Consider the following 21,936-nt stretch of genomic DNA (forward strand, 5'->3'; position numbering starts at 1 on the left):
CCACCCTCACGTCTTTGCCGTGTGACCCATTCAAGAAACCACCAAGCCTTGGGCCTGGAAAGAGGCCTTTTGGGTGGTGAGGAGTGAAGCTGCAGTCGCAGCAGTCTGGCTTTTCCCACATTTCTTAGTCCCTTCGCTTTCCCCACCACTGGGCCGGGCCACGTGTGGCAGCCATTTGTTGACGCAGCTTTGCTGGCTAAGACGATGGCTGTTTGCATCACTGTGGTGGCCACAGGTTGGGAGGAAGCGTTTACATCCGCAAGCGCCGTGCGTGGAGCGATAAGTTCTTTACGTGCACTGTGTAAACTGATGAAATCTTGGTTTACACACGTGTACACAGCGGTTGCGGATGAGGTCATTAGATGCCTGCGAGGCGTATATAAATCACTATTTTCTGTTCTGCACGCGAGCCGTACAGCTGCATCCCTCTGGCTCCAGGGACATCCCTGGGTTTAAGAACTGGAACTTATCCCTTTGGACATCCGGGAATGAGGAAGGGAACTGAGGAAGGAGGGCAGCGAGTGTGTCCCAAGCCTTACAAAGTGGAAATGCAGACCTCTTATCACATTTCTGGGTAGAGGGATCCCTCGCTCTTCACGTTAGCCAGGAGCATGTTGTTCTCCCCACCATCCCTCATCTAATTAAGATACTTGACCTAACAAGTGCAGGGGGAGAGGTACCAGATCTAAGCTCCTCTGAAATCTTGCCTGATTTAAAGCCCTTTTGTATGGAAACAGTCACTCCTCTCCCCTTTTATTTTTCCTCAGTATCCCAGGCTAGACATTCTTTTTTCTTGACTCAGTTAACCTTATCTTTTAAAAATAACATTTCCTACATGCTGTGCTAAGAGCTGAGGTTGATACAAAACATCTGTTCTCCCTCCTATTAGGCTATGAGCCTAATGAGGGACAGGGACTATATGCAACTAGATTATATTATACCTATCCCAGTGCTTAGTTCAGTGCTTGGCACATAGTAAAGGCTTAAATGCCATCATTATTAATATCTTTATTATTATTTCACTAAGGCAATCAGAATAGGCACCTTTGATGTCCCAGCCGAGGCTTACCAGGTAAGGGGAAGAGAGAGAACAGGTATTTTATCCACATTTTACAGTTGGGGGAACTGAGACACAAAGAGGTAAAGTGAGTTTCCCCGGTTACACAGCTGACCAGTGGTTGAACCGGGGCTAGATCTAGTTTTCCCGACCCTCAGCTATGCTGCCTCTCCCCTGTTTTGGTTTTTCTTTTCCTATTCCATATGTGAATTCCTTATTTGTCATACTCAGAAGAGTATTTCAGTAAGACTGTGTTTTAGTTTTACAAACTACCCTTGTATTCCTACCTTTTGTCCCCTCCCTCACCTGGATGAGAAATTGCCCTTTAGCTACATAGCAATGGGAGTAGAAAGCTAATTTTGTGAACAAACTGGGACAGAGTTCAATTCAGATCAAGTTAGGATAACCAGGCAAAATTGGATTGGGGTGTCTCACTCAGCTTTGTTGGATCATCTGATCTTTTCTGGGACTATTGAACTTGCCTGGATTTTGATATCTGTTTGGATAATCAGCTTTCCACCATATAGGACAACAAGGTTGTGTGATGAAAACATAAATCCTGAGCAAGGTAAATAGCATAATGCAGCCAGAAAAGCCTGGCTAAAAGCCTGTAGTAGTCAGGACCAGGAATTCCATTTGGAACATCAATTCTGAAGGCTCCCATCTGACCCCGAAGAACTCTGTGAGTTTCATAGATTGGGTTAAAGCAGAGACATTGTGTCTCTGTGTGTCGGGCCAGAGTTGTGGAATGAGGAAAGGAGGGCAAATTCCCTGGTTTCTTGCCCAGGAAGGGGAAAGCTCTACACAGTCAGGATGGGGAGAGCCCAGCACTGTTCTGGGATGAGGTGAAGTCTGTTTGTCCTGGGGATAAAACAAAGGCATTGAGTTGAGGGCTCAGAGCCTCCTGCAACTGTTCTGGAGTGCCTAGGGGTAGTGACTGAATCTCCTGAATGCCTTCTTCTCCATATAGGAGCTTGCCAGCAGAATTGGCCAGCCACTTAGTGTCTGAGGTGGAAAATAATGCTCAAGCACACCGTCTGCTCATGATCCAGGACCCAGCACAATGGCTCTACCTTGCATAGACAAACTCCCTGAGAGTGTTAACCAGGTAGAATAGCTCGGCAGAGTCTTCAGAGGATAGTCATGGTATTCATTAAGTGTGTACTATGTGCCAAGCACTGTGGTAATTACAAGGTCACTAGATCATGCCAGAATCCCATCCCACATGGGGTTCACAATCTAAGAGGGAAGGAGGGCGGGTATCTTATCCCCACTTTACAGATGAGTTAACTGAAGCTCAGAGAGCTAGTGACTTGCTTGAAGTCGCACTAAAAGGCAGTGGCTGAGCAGGGATTAGCAAGCAGGCCTCCCAGCCTCCAGTCCCGTACTCCTTCCATTAGGCCATACTGCCTCTGTGAAGTCAGGAAAGGGAGACTTGGCTTACTCAGGATGAGCACGCAACCAATAGACAAGTGTGGCTCCTAGGAGATGGCCATTCATAACTGTGTGTGTGTGTGTGTGTGTGTGTGTGTGTGTGTGTGTGCGTGTTTTCCAGGCAGTGGATGTAGTGGAGATGGTGTTCATTACCCAAAACAAATTCCACTGATGTTCCCTTTATTGGTGACCTGTCTCCCAAGATGGGGTTTCTACCATTCTTGTCCTTCACCCAGCACAATGGCTGCTGCAAGTTATTCACCTCTCTGGAGCTTAATTCCATTATGCACCACAACTGGGTTCTCACCCTGCCAGTTTCTGGCAAAAGTGAAGGACTGCTTAATTGTTCAGAAAATTCCAATATTGCACTGGGAGCTGAAAAGTTAAACCCCTCAATCTCTCACGGCCTCCCCTGCAATCCTTGCATCGGGGAGATCCGGACCTGACTTTTATTCCCATCAATTAACTCTCGTTTGGGGACTACAGTTCATTCTCATCTGGTTAAAATCCTAATTCTGGATTTTCATATAATTCACCATTACACCTTACTCTTACCATCCCTCCTCAGATACCTCACCTGATGACTCTCTTACCCAAAGCAAAATCCCTCTTCTTTTGCACCAAAGTTCTATTTGCTGTTCTCCTTGAGCTTTCATTCCTATGTCACTTCAACCTCCTTTTTTCACAAAGCCGCTCGCCGTCTGTATGTCTGGGAGACACAAAGGGGAGCGGGCTGGGTTTGACTTCTGATGATCGAGGCACATTGAATTGAATCTAAATGATTCCAACTGTCTTGGCTCATTAAGTCAGGCTCCGCAAGTCCATTTATCTCCTTAGTTGCCTCCTACAAGGTGATGTGGCATTTTAGAATTATTTTCTCAAGGCCAATTACCATCTGCTTTTCCTGACTTCCCGCCACGTCAGCCTTTCCAAAGTTGGTGTGTCTGTGGAAGGGACCTGCGATAAATCTGTTCTAAAGCTGCCCATCTAGGCTTTACTGCAGGGCAACTGGTTGCCTGACAAGCTATTTGTGATTATGAAGTTTATTAGCCTGAGGGGAAGGAGGCGTTTGATCCTCTTGCCCTGTAAATTTGAGGGCAGTTGCCATTCTCCTTAGCTTTGGAGAGCGTGGTGTCCTTCAGAGTCCATCACCCAGCAAGGCCAGTGGCTAACAACAGGTGCTGGGGCCAGGGGGAGTGGGCTAGACTACTGGTAGAAGGTCACCGAATACAGGCCAAGTAGACAAGCGGAGAAGCTTGTCTGGAGGGAGGGTTTTATGGGGTGAGTGGTCATGAACGTCTTAAAGCTCTCCTTTGCATTTCCTGGGGATGTAGACCACCGCCCTAATAGTAATAATAATGGTAATTAATAATAGTTAAGCATTTACTATGGGCCAAGCCCTACTAAGCTCTAAGATACAAGATAATCAGGTTAGACGTAGTACTGCTCCCACATGGGACTCAAAGTCTGTGGCGGGGGGAGAATGGGTATTGAATCCCCATTTTACAGATGAGGAAACTGGGGCATAGAGAAGCCAAGTGACTTGCCTAAGGTCACACAGCAGGCAAGTAGCCAAGGTGGGATTAGAACCCAGGGCCTCTGGGTCCCTGGCCCATGCTCTTTCCACTAGGCCACACTGCTTAGTCAGGGGAACAGTGGATTAAGGGATTTGATGAGATCAGGGATGCTCTCCATGGGCCATTTTCCAAGTCTGGTCCAGACCCTGGGTATCGCATCTGACTCTGGCTGGACAGAGAGACTTTCTCTGACTTGTGGCTTCATGGGCAGGAGCTCTACCTTCTGCATTTCTTTCAGACCTGGCAGCCTTGAGCTGTGGCTCCTCCCACCACCCTAGAAAGGCAGCATTGAAACTGGCAGGCTAGGAGCTGGCCATCACCTCTCCCCTCTCACCACCCCTGCTCCCTGCCAGAGAGGTGCATTTTCATCCCCTCCAAAACCTTGCTCCTCTGTGCCACACACACACACTCCACTAAATATGAAAAGCAAAACGCTCCCACCCTCTCCTCCACAACCCAAACCATCCGCCTGCTCCCTTATCCCAGCTTCAGCCTCCCAAACCATCCAAGTCTCACGGTGGCCTCAAGCCGACCATGAAAGAGGAAGAAAGATAGATGTGGCAGAGATGAAAAGAAAATGAAAGAGTCAGCACAACAGGGCTGGAACTCCATCAGACGGGGTACGGTGGGCATATGAGGGGAAGACAGTCTGGGAGGTGAAGCTGCCGGGAAGAGAGGCAGGCCTGGGATTTCTAGGGCCTGGTAAGCAGGGCCTCAGCCACAGCCCTGGACATCCGAAATGAAAACTCGGGATTTTACCTGCTGGGGAGAGGGAAAGAAAAGAAAGGGAAAGAAAAGATGGCATATCAGGCAGCCCAGGGTGCTAAAAGAGTTTCTCCATAGGGTCTGAAGGGACAAAGCCGCATCCTCTGAGCGCTCATCGTGAAAATCTTCTACCAGATGGTGCAGACTCTATGGTTTCTCACTCGACGATGTTGAGACCCAGAGATGTGCAGACTGACTACCTGAAGAAGCAGCGTGGCTTAGCAGAGTCAGAGCACAGACCTGGGAGTCAGAAGGACCTGGGTTCTAATCCCGGCTCCACCACATGTCTGCTGTGTGGCCCTGGGCAAGTCACTTACCTCATCTCTAAAATGGGGATAAGAGTGTGAGTCCCAAGTGGGACAGGGACTGTGTCTGACCTGATTAATTTGTATCTATCTCAGGGCTTAGAACAGTGCTTGGCACATAGGAAGTGCTTAGCAAGTACCATTATTATTACTATTTTTGTTGTTGTGGTTACCGGTTGTCAGGGACAGAAGGTTACAGCAGGTTCCCTGGCATAGCACCCCCCAGAGAGCATGCAAAAATGGTGAATGAGTGGGTGGGAGCACAGGAGAAGGTACCAAAATCCCACCATCTGCTCACCCCCCACCCCCATCCGGCTGGCTGGATTTGAGTTTACAGTAAATACGTTCAGAGTTGAGCCATGGAATCCTTGAATCGTCTGCTATTGGCAGTTCCTATGAGCTTTAGGCTAATTTATTGTAGTCTGGCTTGGCTTTAGAGCAACCGACTCCCTGCTCCAAGCCCTGGCCACTCTATTACACACCTGGGAGAGGGCCAGCTCCCTGCTGCATGGTTCACGGAGCTTTCGAGATTGACATCCAGGCTTTCACATCAAACACAGACCTCGCCAGCCTCATAAGTCTTCCGCATGGCCTTCAAACGCTGGCTATTAAGGACCCTATTTCTTTTACACTTTTACTTGGCCCCTGGTTTCTCTATTCATTCTGCCGAGATGCCGTTTTTGAAGTTCTGAGAGAAATAAGAGGGTTGACGTTATATGGCAAAGTTGAGCTCCATGACGAGGGTTTTCCCATTCCCTCCACTTTCTCCTGGGCAGATTTGGACTTCTCCTTTCCCAGACGATCCCTGTCACCTCCTCTGTCCTTTTCTCACTCTGCTCCACCTTTCGCCCCCAGCAGTTAGCGCCCCATCCCTCCCTCTTGCCAATGTCAGGGTCATCTTAGGACAGACTTATTTGTTAAGTCTCTAAAAAGGGAAAATCTGGCTTTGGCAAGCATCAGAAGAATTGAGTGATCTTTTGGGAGGTTGAAGGATTTAGCAGGCAGAGGACCTGTGGTGATGCGTTTGAGCACGGATCTGCTGTCGGGTGGTGGGGAGAGACTGGTGGCGGGGAAGCACTGACTTCCAGGTTGGCTTCCATGGCTGACATGCATGTCCCGTCGCTGCCGAGGGGAAGGGGCTGACAAGTGGCAACCCGTGACAGGGACAGAGCTCAGATGGCGGGCAACTGACAGGCAGCCATGACCATCTTAGCCCTCTTCCTCTGAGCTGCAGTTAGTTCCAAAAAAGCCAGGTTTCCCACTACACTCCTCCCTCCCCTCAGCGCAGACTGGCTAGGTGGAGAGAACAGCTGGCCTAAGAATGGGAAGTCCGGGTTCTGGCAGCAAAAATGGTCAAATGTCGCTTCTGTAGATCCCCTGGGAACATGCCTGTATATCCCTATAGGTCCTTTCTCCCTCAGGAACAGCGTGGCCTAGAGGAAGAAGCACAGAACTGGGAAACAGGAGATCCGGGTTCCAATCCCAGCCCCACATCTTTTCTGCCGTGTGATCTCGGGCAAGTCACTTCATTTCTCTCATCTCGATTTCCTCATCTTTAAAATGGGGTGTACATACCTATTTGCCTTCCCCCTTAGATTGTAAGCCCTGGGCTAGTCAGGAACTGTCAGATCTGCTTATATTGTATCAATCCCAGTGCTTGGCGGTGGTGAGTGCTTGACTATTTTTTTTTATCACTATCATTTTTATTATAATTATATCTGTGTAAAGGGAAAAAGCTAACCATGTCCCAGGTACTTGGCAGTCCTTTAGAGGATTAGGGATTTGTCAGGGCTAGGGCCAATGAAGAGGAGTCCTTTTAATGCATTCTGGAAGAACAACAGTGACATGCAGTGGTTGGTTAGCTCACTCCCAGATAAAAGTGTCAGTGTAAGAATATCTGACAGCGTTTGGGGGTCAGGGGAGGTGTTGGTCCTCCCGTTTCCTAGCAGTTGCTTCCTGGTCCAAGGTGACAACCCGCATTAAAGTTTGCCAGCAAGGTCCGACAGCTGGCTCGTCTCACAACCTTAAAGTTCTGGGAAAGTGGACAGTGGGGCACATCAGTGTTAGAACTTAAAGTCCTCCGCACAGAAGCAGTGCAGGTAGGAGAAATGGGAGCATGGGTCCAGAAGAAACCTGAGGAAAACTCATTAGAAACAGATATTGTCCAGGAGCCCACTAGATTGGAAGCTCCTTTAGGGCAGGGATCGTATCTCCCAGTTCTGTTGCACTCTCCCAAGGGCTTAGTACACTGCTTTGCACACAGACACCACTCATTAAATACTAGTCGATTGACTGACCTTAGCCCAGAGTCATTTAATTCTTAAAAGTCATTTTAGTTATTTAAAGAGCAGAAGCATCCCTAGTGAGTGGGTGAATGAATTGAACACTCGGTTCTGCCAGAACAAGTTTTCACTACACGTTTTGGCTAGAACATTGTGGAGTAATTAGGGAACACTCGAACCACTATGTGAGCCTGTTTGGACGCAGTGTGCTGCCATGTCACAAGAAAAGTCTGGTGAATATATTTGTGGTGTCAGACATGGTGATGACAATGGGACTTTGCCTCTATGTGAATTTTTGAGGGAACATAACCCTTGATCTTAGGAGAACTGGGTATGTACAATGCTTGTAATTTCCTCAGGCCAATTCTCGCTCTCGTGCATTCCACAGTGAAACATGCCCAAATGTTTGACTGATGCATGCGTCCTCCACAAATTACTGCTTTCCCCCAGGTGTCACTGATTTGGAAAAATAGGGGCCCCATTTCCAAAGGGTTCTCTGAGAATTCTGAGTTCCCTGCACAACTTGGAGAGCCCTGTTGATTGGCTTACCTTAGGTCGGTGGGCCCAGGGATGGTACTCACTTTATCTTATACCAAAGGATGGCATGGATCTCCTGGTGGAAAACTTTGCTGACAAAGGTGCAAAGGCAAGGCCCAAAGCATAAAGCATGTGCTGACTAATCAGGTGTTTTAGAGGTGGGGGGAGTCCTGGTTGGTTTTGAAACCCTCTGCTCTCCAGCTTGGGAACCCAAGGAAGGGATGAAGAGATAGAAGTAGTAACAGGGATCAGGCATCAGTCCCTCCATTCTGACCTGGACCCTTGACTTGAGGAGGGAAAAAGCTTTGTTTTTGTTTTGTTTTTTTCAATGGCATTTGTTAAGTGCTTATTATGTGCCAGGCACTGTACCAAGTGTTCGGGTAGATACAAGTTAATCAGGTTGGACATAATTCCCACACAGTCTCACAGGCTCACAGTCTTAATCCCTATTTTACAGATAGGGTAACTGCGGCACAGGGAAGATAAGTGATTTACCCAGGGTCACACAGCAGACAAGTGGCAGAGTCAGGATTAGAACCCAGGCCCTTCTGACTCCCAGGCCCTTGTTCTAACCACTAGACCATGCTGCTTCTCAAACTTTGTGCTGGAAAAGCCTACTGACCCAGAAAGTCGGGAAGCCTAAGGGAGATGTTTTGCTGACACAGTATGGTCCCAGGTAGTAGTAGTAGTAGTAATAATAGTAATAGTAGTAGCAATAATAATAATAATGATAGTAATCGTAATTGTGGTATTTGTTAGTGCTTACTGTGCATCAAGTCCTGTGCGAAGCACCAGGGTACACCAGGGTAGATATGTGAAATTCAACTGGGACACTGTCTATGCCTCACATGGAAGGAGGGCAAAAAGGTATTGAATCCCATTTTAAAGATGAAGAAACCGAGGTCCAGGGGTCCAGTATTTTGCCCACAGTCCCACCGCAGGCAAGTAAAAAAGCCAGAATTAGAACCCAGCTCCTCTGACTCATGGACCCAAGCTTTTTCCACTAGGCAAAGCTGCTTCTAGGAGACCCAAAGATCTGGTTCTAGTTTCAGGTTCTTATTTGTCCTGCTGGAGGGTCTGGGACAAATCACTTAACCCCCTGCTCTGAAGTTGAGTGGAGCAGGATATGGTGAGGGTCAATCTGTACGGAAGTACTTGGAGTTCTTTGGAATAAGGGAGGCTCCCTTGAAGATTTTCTCTGAGTGGCCCTCCAGGTCACATCTATGTGGTTTTCCAACAAAAACACCATCTTCTGTTAGCCCTACAGGACTGATACAGGGATGGGAAAGCTGCAGCTCCAGCCTCTCCCGCCTCAAGGAGCATCAACCAAGTTGTCAGCCAAATGTTGATTACAAAATCTTCGTTTCTGGCAATGATGCAAAAGGCAGAGAGCACAGCTGCATTTTTGGACCCTAGATGGAGCCTACAAGAGCTGGCAGTTACAAAAAACACCTTCTCACTTGGAAACGGAGCAGGTTTGAGCTGGAAATGTAAGGGGAAAATAAATACTGACCATCGCCCCCTAGCTCTACACGATATAATTTTTACAGTCAGATTTCTGGCTCCGACTCCCCTGTTTTGCCTCCCTAAGCAACAGGCTCCTTGGCCTGTTCCCTCACACGAGCTTTATTTTCCTCTGTGCACAAAAGTATCCTGGACAAGTGGAACAAGGATGGTGTTGGGATCCAGCAGAGCTGGATTCTAATCCTGGCTTTAGCTTTTGATTTGCTGGGAGCAGGCTTGGGCAAGCCTCCTCACGTCTCAGTATTGCCGCGGTTCCGTTGCCAGGATCCAGCTGGACTTACCTTCTGGAAGGGTTGAGTGGGTCAGTGAGGTGAGGCAGGCCCAAAGAAGCACTCATTCATGGTTCATGGGGAATAAATAAGTGAGGAGTCATCCTCTAGACTGTAAGCTTGATGTGGGCAGGGATTGGTTCTACCAACTGTGTTGTATTCTCCCAAGAACTTAATACAATGCCCTGCACTAAGTACTCAGTAAATACTATTGAGCGATTGAGTCTTTATAGGGTTACTCACTCTGGGCAGAGGATGAGAAGTTCTTTCCCAAGTAGGAGTGTTCCAGCGAAGCTGGGAGAAAGGTATCAGCTGACATTACCTTATCATCCGATTAGCCAGGCAATGCTTCCCCCCTCCTCATCTCCCCTAACAAATGCAGCCAATCCTCCTCCTTCAGAGGTGTGATGGGAATCAGATGCCAAGGAGAAAGGAGAACCTCCCTGTGTGGGAGGCGATGGGAAGGAAAGAGTCCCCGGGAAACCATAAACCCTGGCAAGAGTACAGTAGTCCAGAGAGGGGGTGAGTGGCTTACCAGAGAGTGGCTGGCCAGTGCCAGAGCAGTCTTAGCTTCTGTGTAGGGAGATGAGGGTGAGCACTCAGCAGAAATAGATCTAGATGTGTGCGTACTGGCCTTCCTCAGGAAGCCGCTGAAGATTTGGGTTCCTGAGTGTTAGGGAGGTACTGGCAGCCCCACAGAGTGGAAGGTCCCCAGGAGCAGGTTTTGGGGTTTGCTGCCTGGCCTCTTCAGACTAGGCCTCTCCCAGGGGTCTGCAGGGATGATTGCCCCCATGAGAGTTGCAGTAAGGAGCGCTGGGCTGCTTTATCCTCAAACTGGCTACTTAAGACTTGTATTCAGGGATCCATTGGAGCCCAGGGCTCATGGACAAAGTCTGGAGACCTGAAAAGTGACCGCTCTGGGGCTAGTGGGGACCTATTGGCCAGGCAGTCAGTTAGGTGACCAACAGTGAGCAAAGAGTGGCGTCTTGGCTTGTCCCCTGCAGACCTTTCTGGAAGGGAAGAGGGAGCAGCCAGAGCACAGTGGGATCAAGGGCACCTTGTTCTCCACTCCCCGGCTGGCGGGTCACTGGAGAGCGGAGAGAGGCTGTAGATTGGATGCCCCTGCCTTGGCCTGGAATTGCCCTGCTCTGGAGCGCAGGAGTCCCACGGGGACAGAAGAGTCAAAGTTAAGGGACTGAAGCCAAGAAAAGATCTATGTCCCTGCCTGTAACTTGGCTATTTGATTTATTTATTTTATTTATGGTATTTGTTAAGCGCTTGCTTACTATTTGCCAACCTACTCACGGTACCTCAATCTCATCTATCTTGTGGTCTATCTTGTGGCTGACCTCTTGCCCATGTCCTGCCTCTGGCCCAGAACTGCCTTCCTCTTCATATCCGACAGACAATCACTCTCCCCACCTTCAAAGCCTTATTGAAGGCACATCTCCTCCGAGACGTGCCTTCCCTGACAGCCCTCATTGTCGGTTCTCCCACTCCCTTCTGCACTTGGATTTGTACCCTTTATTCACCCACCCCTCAGCCCCACAGCATTTATTTATATAACCTTAATTCATTTATATTTGTGTGTCTCCCCCTCCAGACTGTAAACTCGTGTGGACGGGGAACAGGTCTACAACTCTGTTATATTGTACTCTTCTAAGTTCTTAGTACAGTGCTCTGCACTCAGTAAGCACTCAAATATGATTGACTGATTATAATAATAATGGCATTTATTAAGTGCTTACTATGTGCAAAGCACTGTTCTAAGTGCTGGTCCACTGTTCTAAGCTGATTATGTGCTAGGCATTGCATTAAGTACTATGGTAGATATAAGCTAATCAGATCGGATACTGTCCTTGTCCTATATGGGGCTCCCAGTCTTAATCCCCATTATTCAGATGAGGTTACTGAGGCACAGAGAAGTGAAGCACTTAGTACAATGCTCTGCACACAGTAAGCTCTCAATAAGTACAGTTGATTGACTGACTGGCCCAAGGTTACACAGCAGACAAGTGGAGCAGGGATTAGAACTCAGCTCCTCTGACTCCCACGCCTGTGCTCTTTCCATTATGTATATGTCTGTATGTACCTGCAGTTTATTTATTTATTTATCTATCTATTCATTTATATTACTGTCTCTCTCCCCCTCTAGACTGTGAGCTCGTTGTGGGCAGGGAATGTGTCTGATTTTGTCTGATTTTATAGTGTACTCTCCCAAGTGCTTACAACAGTGCTTTGCAATAAATATGATTAATAATAATAATGATAGGCCATGCTGCTTCCATGTGTAGTAGTAATGATATTTATTAGCACTTACTGTGGGCAAAGTACTGTACTAACCACTGGGAGAAAATACACAGATGAGAATCAGATGGTCCCTGTACCTCGGTGGGTTATAAGACAAATATTACATTCTCCCTTTGGAGAAATGCATATGGCCAAATGCCGCTGTTTCCCTAGAAACATTGAGCCCTTCTTCCTGGAGCAGGGAGTCTCCACTAGCAGGTTATCTGGGTAATTCAGGCCAGGTAATTTGGATGAGGTGGTGGTGCGGGGAATTATCCAGATAATTTTCTGGTGGAGACACTGTCTGCTCGAATGTTTTTTTCTTTGTGGGTTTTGACTAGTAGTTTCCCGGGCAGTGAGTTGTTGGCCAGATTCAGTACTTGTGAATCCCAGTAGCATTGTCCAAACAGAGGGGTAGATTCTCTTGACCTAGAAGCATGGTGCTTTGAGCTTGAGTCCTCAGAGGGTGTTTGTTCTGTTTCTTTTTTGAAATGCAGGGTTGGGGAGGCTGGAATAAGAACACACAATTTCCCAGTTCACCCAGATCTGGGCCCGAGAGGGGTATCCCTGAGCCTCTCCCAAAGGCTGTTTGGTTCAGAAATGGCCACGTGCAGAGGAGTAGTCAGTCCTGGAAGAGTTGCTGGAGCTCTGATTGTATTGTTCTCATCCAAGTGCTTAGTACAGTGCTCTGCACGATCATCGTTTGCTCAATCAGTAGCATTGACTGATTGAAGTCTCCCCACAGAGGGAGAAACTTGGCTGTACAGTTAGGAGAGGGGGTGGGAAGGGGTGCCTTGAGGCATGGAAAGACCACCCACTGCAGCTCCACAACTCACATTATCCCCTCTCAACTGGAGGGAAGCCATCTTCTGTAAAGAGTGTCCCTTTTCATGATTCCTGGAGAGGAGGATTGGGATTGCTTTGTTCCCTTTTGTTGGAAATTTACACCTTAAAGGTCCCAGGACTCCAGCACAGGCTGATCCAGAGAAAGTCCCAGTACAAATTAAGCCCTTGGCTAGACCGAGTCAACCATCGGCAAAAAAACAGAGGTATCAAGTGTGAGAAACAGCCAGAGCACTGGATGCTAAAAAAGACCAAGACTGATGGACTGAGGCAGTCAGGGAGTAGTTGTTCCCATGATGGAACGGTGCAGAGGACTGGCCGACCATAGGCTGGGAAATGCAGGACCCAAAAGCGACTGGCAGGCTGAGGCTTGGAATTCAGAGAGCATTAAATAGACAAAGTCTCAGTTTTCTCACTGGGAACTATTCAGTTTGATGGCTTCCCCAGAAAGGAGAGATTTATCTGGCTTTTGAATAACCCTACTTACATACCGTATTGCTTTGAAGAACCAAAGCGCTTATCACTGCCTTGTGAAATATGAGCTATTTATTTTAACAGTCTTATCCACCCTGAAAGCAAAAAATAAGCTGTTTTTTTAAACGTTATCTGTTAAGTGCTTACTACGTGCCAAGTGCTGTATTAAACACTAGGTTAGATACAAGCTAATCAGATTGGACACAGTCCCTGTCTTACATGGGGCTCACAGTCTCAACCTCAGTTTTACAGATGGGGTAACTGAGGCCCAGAGAAGTGAAATGACTTACCCAAGGTCATACAGCAGAGAACTGGTGGAACTGGGATTAGAACCAAGATCCTCTGACTTCCAGGCCTTTGCTTTATATTCACTAGGCCACGTTGCTTCTCAAGTTGCGGCCCATTGGGTGGGAAATGAAGATTTGGTCCCAGACCCATTTGATCCCTCTCTGCCTCCCATCAAACACCTCTCTCATCCGACCTATGGTCTAGATGTTCCATTTAATGGTAAAATCCAAGAACCACCTGTAGATCATGAAAACCCTCAGCCAGTGAAGGAATGCCAGCTTCACGGCCCTTACCTACTTGGGATGGAAATTTAGGCTTAAAAATTGGAGATGTTGTGTGGGAGGAGTGAGGATTTCTGGTTCTGTCCCCGACCCTGGAATCGGCTTGGCCTAGGAAACTGCCATGTCAGAAAACCTTTTGGCTCCCCGAAGACTCTGTATGGGCCCACATTGACCAACGCCATTCCTCTCTTGCCCCCTCTCCCCCACATCCCTCCTGCTGCCATTCACACCTCCTACTCTCCCCAGCCCAGGGAAGATGCAGAGACTCCGGTGGCCACATATGCAAGAAAAGCTAAATGCCTTCAAGACCCAAACAAAATGTGGCTAGGAAGGAGAAGCAGAACCTAGTCAACTTCGTTTCTTCCTGTAATATTTGCTAAGCGCTTACTGTGTGCTAGGTACTTTACGGAAGCAGTGGGATAGATACGAGCTAATCAGGTTGGATACAGTCCATGTCCCATATGGAGCTCACAGCCGTAATCTCCATTTTACAGATGAGGTAACTGAGCCCCAGAGAAATGACGTGACTTGCCTAAGGTCACACAGCAGACAAGCGGTAGAGCCAGGAATAGAACCCAGTTCCTTCTGAGTCCCAGGCTTATACTCTATCCACTAGGCCACGTTACTTCTAGACTTCTTTTCAGCTCTCTGGCTGATTTTCAATAGACCCCATTGCCTGGTTTTCCTTAGGCTGGTGCTGATTGTTTGTAGTCCCTAAGCCCATGGACCAATGCTTTGTGCCGTGTCTGGGATAATTCCTCCTCCTACCTCATACGATCCTTCTTGGTTTACCGAGACTGCTATGTTGGCATTCTACTACCATGCTGTGACCAGACCTGCTTTTCACAGTTTAACATGGTGATCCTTGGTCGTCCCTGGACATGGCCCCAAGCACCGCACCCAGTACCCTGAGATAACTACGTGCCTTCGGTTGGGCCGCAGTGGTCCACCAAGATGGCTCTGATAGGTGTTTCACCTTGTGTCTTGCCAGCAAGGTCCTGAAGATCCAGTGCCTGGAGGGTGGAGTCTGGGAGCAAGGAAGCTGCATCCCTGTGGTGTGCAAGCCCCCGTCGCCTGTCTTTGAGGGCATGTACAACTGCACCAATGGCTTTCAGTTGGGCAGCCAGTGTGTTATCCACTGCAACCCACCCAGGAAAAAGGTAAGGAGAAACTCTTAGCTTCCCCGCGGATCGGAGAAGGGGAAGATGGGGAGGGATCATCATCATCATCATCATCATCAATCGTATTTATTGAGCGCTTACTGTGTGCAGAGCACTGTACTAAGCGCTTGGGAAGTACAAGTTGGCAACATATAGAGACAGTCCCTACCCAACAGTGGGTTCACAGTCTAAAAAGGGATGGTGGGGGGGTATGAGCCCAGACCATCCCATCCCAGAGGAAAGGGGTGGTGAATGTTCAGAAGGACGCTGGGGCCATGGGGGAACCTCGGGGATGGTTTATGAGGTAGGAGGCCACCCACCCCTCGCCACTGCGGAAGGATGTTGCTGGAAGTCGAGGCTACTCCTTGGCCGATACATGTACTTGGACCAAGGAGATGTTGACCGGGTGTCTGTGTGTAGTCTTACACGTCTATGGGTCCCCATCTCTGATCACGCCGGCTGCCAGCCTACCTTGGCCTGGGACCCGGCCTGCGTCTCTTGGGAGCAGCATCTGAGCAAAACCCCCATCGCCTAGCAAGGCTGAAAGGGAGCAGTGCCATCTGCCACCTTTCCTACCCTAGATTTTAACTTGAGCTCAGAGACAGGAACCTGCAGCCTAGAAGCTAAGGTCAGGAACATATCAACTGTGGCACATATAAACGGTAGTGGAAGAGCTGCGTGGACTGAGGCGGGCAAGGAGTGGTGACCTCTGCCCTCCTGGAGGGCCCTGAGCTCCAGGAAAGGGGACAGATCAGCTAGGTCTCTGAGGAGTCGGGGTTAGGTGGAGAAGGCTCAGTGGACTCCTGAACTTACGTGCCGCTTTCCAGACAGGCTCTGTGCCGCTGCATTCTTCAGCTGGCCTGCAGTTGCTGGAATCATATACCTTGGGAATGTTGGAAAGAGAGCCAGGAATGAACGTGTCATGCCAGTGGAGGTTCTGAAGAAGGGAGAATTTGAATTTGGCCAGATCGAGGGTTTCTGCCCTACTCATTCTCCTGTTGACTCCCGAGAGGCAGGGAGAGATGGAGGGGAGAAAGCGTAAAGTGTCAGGAATATGTTCAGGTACTTGGTGGGAAGGTATTAAACAGTTGGCATAGGTTTTGGAAAGGCTGCAGATCCTGCCATTGGGAGTCCTGCTCACCAGGGAAAGTCTCCAAGGATCTCTGGGACCCCAGCCCCCTCTCTGAATCTTCTCTATCCATCTCCTTCCAATCCTGGCCCAGAATTAAAGACCACCTCTTCTATTGGAAGTCTCTTAGGACTGTAAGCTCCTTGAGAGCAGGGACTGTGTCTACCAACTCTTTTGTTTTGTACTCTCCCGGGTGCTTAGTACAATGCTCTGCACACATGCAGTAAGCATTCAATAAATGTCACTGATTGATTGAAGGATGGACTGCCACTCCTCTTTATCTCCACTGTTCCAGGGACCCACCTTCTGCACCAAGGAGGGACTCTGGACTGAGGAATTCAAGTTGTGTGAGAACCTTCAGGGAGAATGCCCCCCACCCTCGGAGCTGAATTTGGTGGAGTACAAATGCAGCCAAGGATTCGGAATTGGTAAGGATGAGAGGGGATGTGGAATTTACCTCCCAAAATCCTCATCTTTTGGGGACTGGCTGGTTGGCGAATCAGGTTTGCTTTTCTCCTCCAGGATTAGAGGGAAAGGCATGTTGACTTTTGGCCGCTTCAGTAAAAATGAAATTTATGGCAAAATTCTGTTTTCTTTTTAGACTTCTGTGTGCACGCAGAGTCAGTCAAGCTGCTTAGGTATTTGCATCATGTCTGGTCATGTTACCAGCAGAGCCATATAGCAGAAAATGCCTTGTGAATGCACATTTGCTCTTCCAGGAATAAGGGAGAACATGGAGGACAGCCCTCCCTTCCCCGTGGCCCCCTATTTGCCGGGTTCCTCCATGCTCTCTGCCACTGTTACTGGAGTGGAGAGTTCCTGGAGAGAGTCTCTGATGTGCTCCTCGCCTGGGCGCCTCCTCAGCCGTTTTTTCTCTATGGGAGACTGGGAGACGGAGCCTGTGAATGACCCTTCTTTAAGTAAATGGCACTGAAAGGCCTGTGTAGGGAGGTCTGATTTATGGTGATGTTGAAAACCCAGAGGCAAACCCAGTGCTTGAGTCAGCATTGTATTGGCCGCTCCAGTCTATCACTTGAGAAGAATTTCCTGAGAACCCACAGGAAGAGCAGCAGGATCCCAGGGACCCAGAGCCATGTGTCCGTCCCCCCAAGGACTTTCAGCCCAATGGGAGAGTGAGTCAGGCCTACAGACCACCTCAGTCAGTCAGTCCATCAGTAGTATTCACTGAGCACTTGCTCTGTACCGAGCCCTGCACCCAGTACTGGGGAGGGGACGGTAGCGTTAGTAGGCATGATCCCTGCCCTCAAGAAACTTACAGTTTACATCTATGGGCATTTGTCCAGAAATGGCATGAAGGTGCTGGAGGTGGAGGAAGGGAGTGAATTGCACTCAGGGCTGGTGGGCTGGAGAATGGGTGGGGTCGATTGGAGAGAACAAGCTGGAAAAGGTGGATGGTAAACTAGGATTTTTGAGAGGGATTTGGAGAGAGGACAGGAACAGAGAAAGTGTGGCCCTCAGACAGAACGGCTTGAACAGACACTCGGGAAGAGTTATCACTAGGAGTTGATGGATGGTTCCACCGGGAAGAGCCTCTTATTCTTTGGGGTCACAGGTCATGGTCTGATCCTGCCCCTGGACCATGACATTACAGTTCCCGTCCATCATTATTTCAAGAGTGGTGAAGGCGGCAGGCAGGGAAATTGGGTCCAGTGAACCCTGAGATACGTAGGAGTTTCAGAAAGCGATTTTTTAAAAAAATTTAAATTGGTATTTGTTAAGCGCTTCCTATTTGCCATGCACTGCACTAATCACTGGGGTAGATACAAGCTGATCAGGTCAGACACAGTCCCTGTCCCATGTAGGGTTCACAGTCTTTATCCCCATTTTATAGATGAGGTACTGAGGCACAGAGAAGTTAAGTGACTTGCCCAGGGTCATTCAGCAGACAAGTGGCGGAGCCAAGATTAGAACCCAGGTCCCTCTACTCCCAGCCCCCAAGGCCACGCTGCTTTTACATTTGAACCCAGTTGCCTGGTGGGTCCTGGGCTCGAACTACAGACTCATCTCCTAGGGAGTGGCAGAAAGGGTGACCCTAAAGGGATGGGGTCTGGAGAATGGAAACAGCTCAGAGATGAATTCTTCCAATACTGTTTTTTCCCACCCTTTGGCTAGATGTGTCAGGGCTTTGGCCCAGAGTTCCAGAGCACTGCTATAACTGAACCCACCAAGGCCCAGCCCAAACCAAGCCCTGCAAGTGCCCAGTGACCCCAGGTGGCTGCCTGACTCCAAAGCTTCATTTGGCCTTCCTACAGTTTTCTACCCCAAGCACACCGAGTTTCTTGGTCACCCCCAGTAAGGTCTCGACACAAGGATTGAGTGCTTTCTGCATCCCCCCTCCTCATCTCTGGATCACCTGCTTCTTCTCATCATCTCAGAGGCCTTGAGTGAGCAGAGTTCAAAGGCAGCAGCTGGAGGGACCATTAAAGATGAATGGTGTCTGACTCAAGAGCCCATGAGGTGATTGGGAAGGCTCCACGGGCAAAAGAGTGCGTCAAAGGCCATTTCTTTGAACTCTGGTTTAGATGTGCCCTTTCCCTGCCATAAATCACAATCTCTCTGGGTTGAGAAAGGGTCTAGATCTGAGGCTTCAAGACCCTTGAACTGCCTGGTTCTCAGAAGCCAGTATTTATTTAGGTGTTTGTCTTTCCTGTTGGTTTCTCTAGGTGCAGTGTGCACACCATCCTGTGTAATCCCCCCCAGCGACCCTGTCATTCTGCCGGAAAATGTCACCGCAGACACCATGGGGCACTGGATGGAGCCTTCCAAAGTCCAGGTAAGGGTGGGTCCTTCCAGCTGGCTTCAGTGGGCCGCGGAGGCTTGAAATGAGCCTTTCGCTTCTCTATCAGCCGAGGGTTTCAGTCTATTTTGGAACATGGCAAGGATTGTTCCTGCACTGAATGATTGAGGCTCTAGGGGTAGGAGAGAGAGTGGAAGGATAGAGAGAGAGAAACTGCTCAAAAAGGAATGCAGGAAAAAGAGCAGGCAGAATAAGGATGAGTTTTTTTTAAAGATCAGCGAATGAGGGTGCTGTGCAGAAAATGAGAGAGTGGGAAGGAGGTAGGAGGAGATGAAAGGGTCATGAAATTAGGGAGGGAGAGAGAGTGAAAGGAAAAGAAAGATTTGGGATGGGAGACAGGCTAATCAATCCCTAAATTGATCAGGCCTTGGAGAATCAATCAGTCAATCGACATTTATTGAGTGTTAACTGTGTGCAGATGACCATACAGAGCTCTTGGTAAAGTACCATACAAAGAGTTGGTGGACACGCTCCCTGCCCACATGGATAATAATAATTGTTTCCAATCTAATTTGCTTTTATTCCCCCCAGCACTTAATACAGTGCCTGCACATAGTGCTTAACAAATACCACAATTAACATACAACAGAGTTGATAGACATGTTCCCTGCCCACAAGGTGCTTAGAGTCTAGAGGGGAAGGCAGACATTAAAATAAATTAAAGATATATGTATATGGTGCTATGGGGCTGAGGGTGGGGTGACTAGCAAGTGCTAGAATGATCACATGACACTCCAGAAAAGACAGCAAGATTGTAAAGACCACCCCAACCCCTGATCCTTCCTGGCCCTCCACACAATGAACAAGCTGGACTTCCCGCAGGAAAAACAGAATCGAAGGGTACCATCTGTCTGTCATTTCTGTCCGGACTTAAGCAGAGAATTCCAGCTGTACAGACCTGTCACCCAGCCAGAGGAATCTCTCATTATTGTCCATAGGGTTGTTATCCCTATTTTCAGGCAAAGATAATGAGTAATTGGCCCAAAGTTGCAAGACGCACCTTGTTGTGTTTAAGAATTAGAACCTGTGACCCTCAAAACGTCCATTCAGGCTAGGGAGACGGTGATTTAGGCTGCTCAGGATTCTTCCATTTTACCTCATTTGTGGACTCCTCCCTCTGGTGTCTGGAGTCTCTTGTTGGCACCCTCTTCCATTCTCAGGTGTGCAGCGGGCTCGGATTGCATAGGTGTGGGAGACCGGGAACGGGGGTAATCACGGAGCTTAGTCTCTCCTAAAGGAAAAGGGAAGGCCACGGCTGCATGACATTTTAAATCGTAATGTAAAAAGAGAGATCCAAGACACCGAGATCTCTTGAACCTCTCAGAGATCAGAGCCGCCTCTTATCCCGATCTGGCTGTGTTCTAAGTTAGGAAAGACCTGTGGTGATTGGTGAAACAGGGCTTGTGGGGCGGCGGGAGCCAGTTCACGTTGATGCATGTTCTTCCCGGTCAGTATTCTAACAGGATGGACTAGGTTTGGGTGCAGCAGCCCCAGGGAGGGTGAAATCTCAGTAAAACCCCAGATGATTCACCTCTCAAACTAAAGGCCAAACACCAAGAAGAGAAACCAGATGCACCTTCTCCCTCATGGGCAGCTAATTCCATCAAGTAGGGTAACTGTGGCCTGGTTTTATCATGAAAACATTCATTCATTCATTCATTCGATCGTATTTATTGAGCGCTTACTGTGTGCAGAACACTGTACTAAGCGCTTGGGCAGTACAAGTTGGCAACAGATAGAGACAGTCCCTACTCAACAGCTGGCTCACAGTCTGGAAGGGGGAGACAGACAACAAAACAAAACACAGTAACAAAATAAAATAAATAGAATATATACAAGTAAAATAAATAAATGAATAGAGCGCTTCCTGTGTGCAGAGCACTGTACTAAGCACTTGGGAAGTCCAAGTTGGCAACATCTAGAGACGGTCCCTACCCAACAGCGGGCTCACAGTCTGGAAGGGGGAGACAGACAACAAAACAAAACATATTAACAAAATAAAATAAATAGAATAAATATGTACAAGTAAAATAGAGTAATAAGTCTGTATACACACATATATACAGGGGCTGTGGGGAGGGGAAGGAGGTAAGGCGGGGGGATGAATGAGGGAGGGAGGAAGGGGATTCATTCATTCAATCGAAAACAATGATTTTGTGCCCTGGTGGTGATTTGCAGAGGGACCTGCCTGCCTGCCTACCAGCCTGCCTTTCTCCCCTTCCAGCATAATAACATCTCCTGGCTCTTGGACTCCCAGGGAATAATCAGAATTTCATTGAATTGTCTCATGCATCTCAGAAGACAATTTATGGGTCAATGGATTTGTAATTTACATTCTTTTGCAGAAGCCCCTAAATCTGAGAGCTGTAGACCTCCCCTTCCTGTCCTCCCCTTTTTGTCCTTCCCGCCCCATCCTCCCGCTCCCTTCCCCCATCCTCCTCCTCCCCTTTGTCCCCCTCCCCTTCCCATCCTCTTCCTCTCCCTCCCCTTCCCAGCCTTCCCTGTTCTCCATGTGGACTGTTCAGCTATCCCAAAGGTTTGTGACTTGGTGCTTTCCCCAAATTGGGTCCATTAGGATAACTTGCTTAAAATCCAAACCAAGCATACGCAGAGAGAGAAAGAGAGAGGTGGGGTGGGGAGAGGGGCAGGATAAGAGCCTGGAAATTATCTTTAAGCCAGAATTCCCTTCCGGTCTTCTTTCCTGCCCTCCCCAAGGCTTAGGGTCAGCCGGGTTTACTGGAGCTTGGTGCTGTAGATACTACTTTGTGTCAGCTTCAATGATTCCCACTTAAATCACTGGTTTCTGGCACCCCCCTCCCCAACACACTTCCCCCATCCCCTTCCTCTCCCCCCACCCCCCGAGTAGGGGCAGGGCGAGGGCCGTGACTTCCCTTGGGTCTGGTA

General features: G+C 48.6%; 1 protein-coding gene across 1 annotated transcript in view; it reads left to right on the forward strand.

Moving 5' to 3' along the window:
* Nucleotides 1–21,936, forward strand: part of PAPPA2 (pappalysin 2) — a 154,988-nt gene that overhangs the window by 102,998 nt on the left and 30,054 nt on the right. The window contains exons 17-19 of the mRNA XM_038757813.1: nucleotides 14,917–15,085; nucleotides 16,510–16,642; nucleotides 18,899–19,008. Coding sequence (XP_038613741.1) covers nucleotides 14,917–15,085; nucleotides 16,510–16,642; nucleotides 18,899–19,008 — 412 coding nt within the window. The remainder of the gene's footprint in view (nucleotides 1–14,916; nucleotides 15,086–16,509; nucleotides 16,643–18,898; nucleotides 19,009–21,936) is intronic.

This window comes from Tachyglossus aculeatus, chromosome 16 (genome assembly GCF_015852505.1).
Source record: "Tachyglossus aculeatus isolate mTacAcu1 chromosome 16, mTacAcu1.pri, whole genome shotgun sequence".
Lineage (NCBI taxonomy): Eukaryota > Metazoa > Chordata > Mammalia > Monotremata > Tachyglossidae > Tachyglossus > Tachyglossus aculeatus.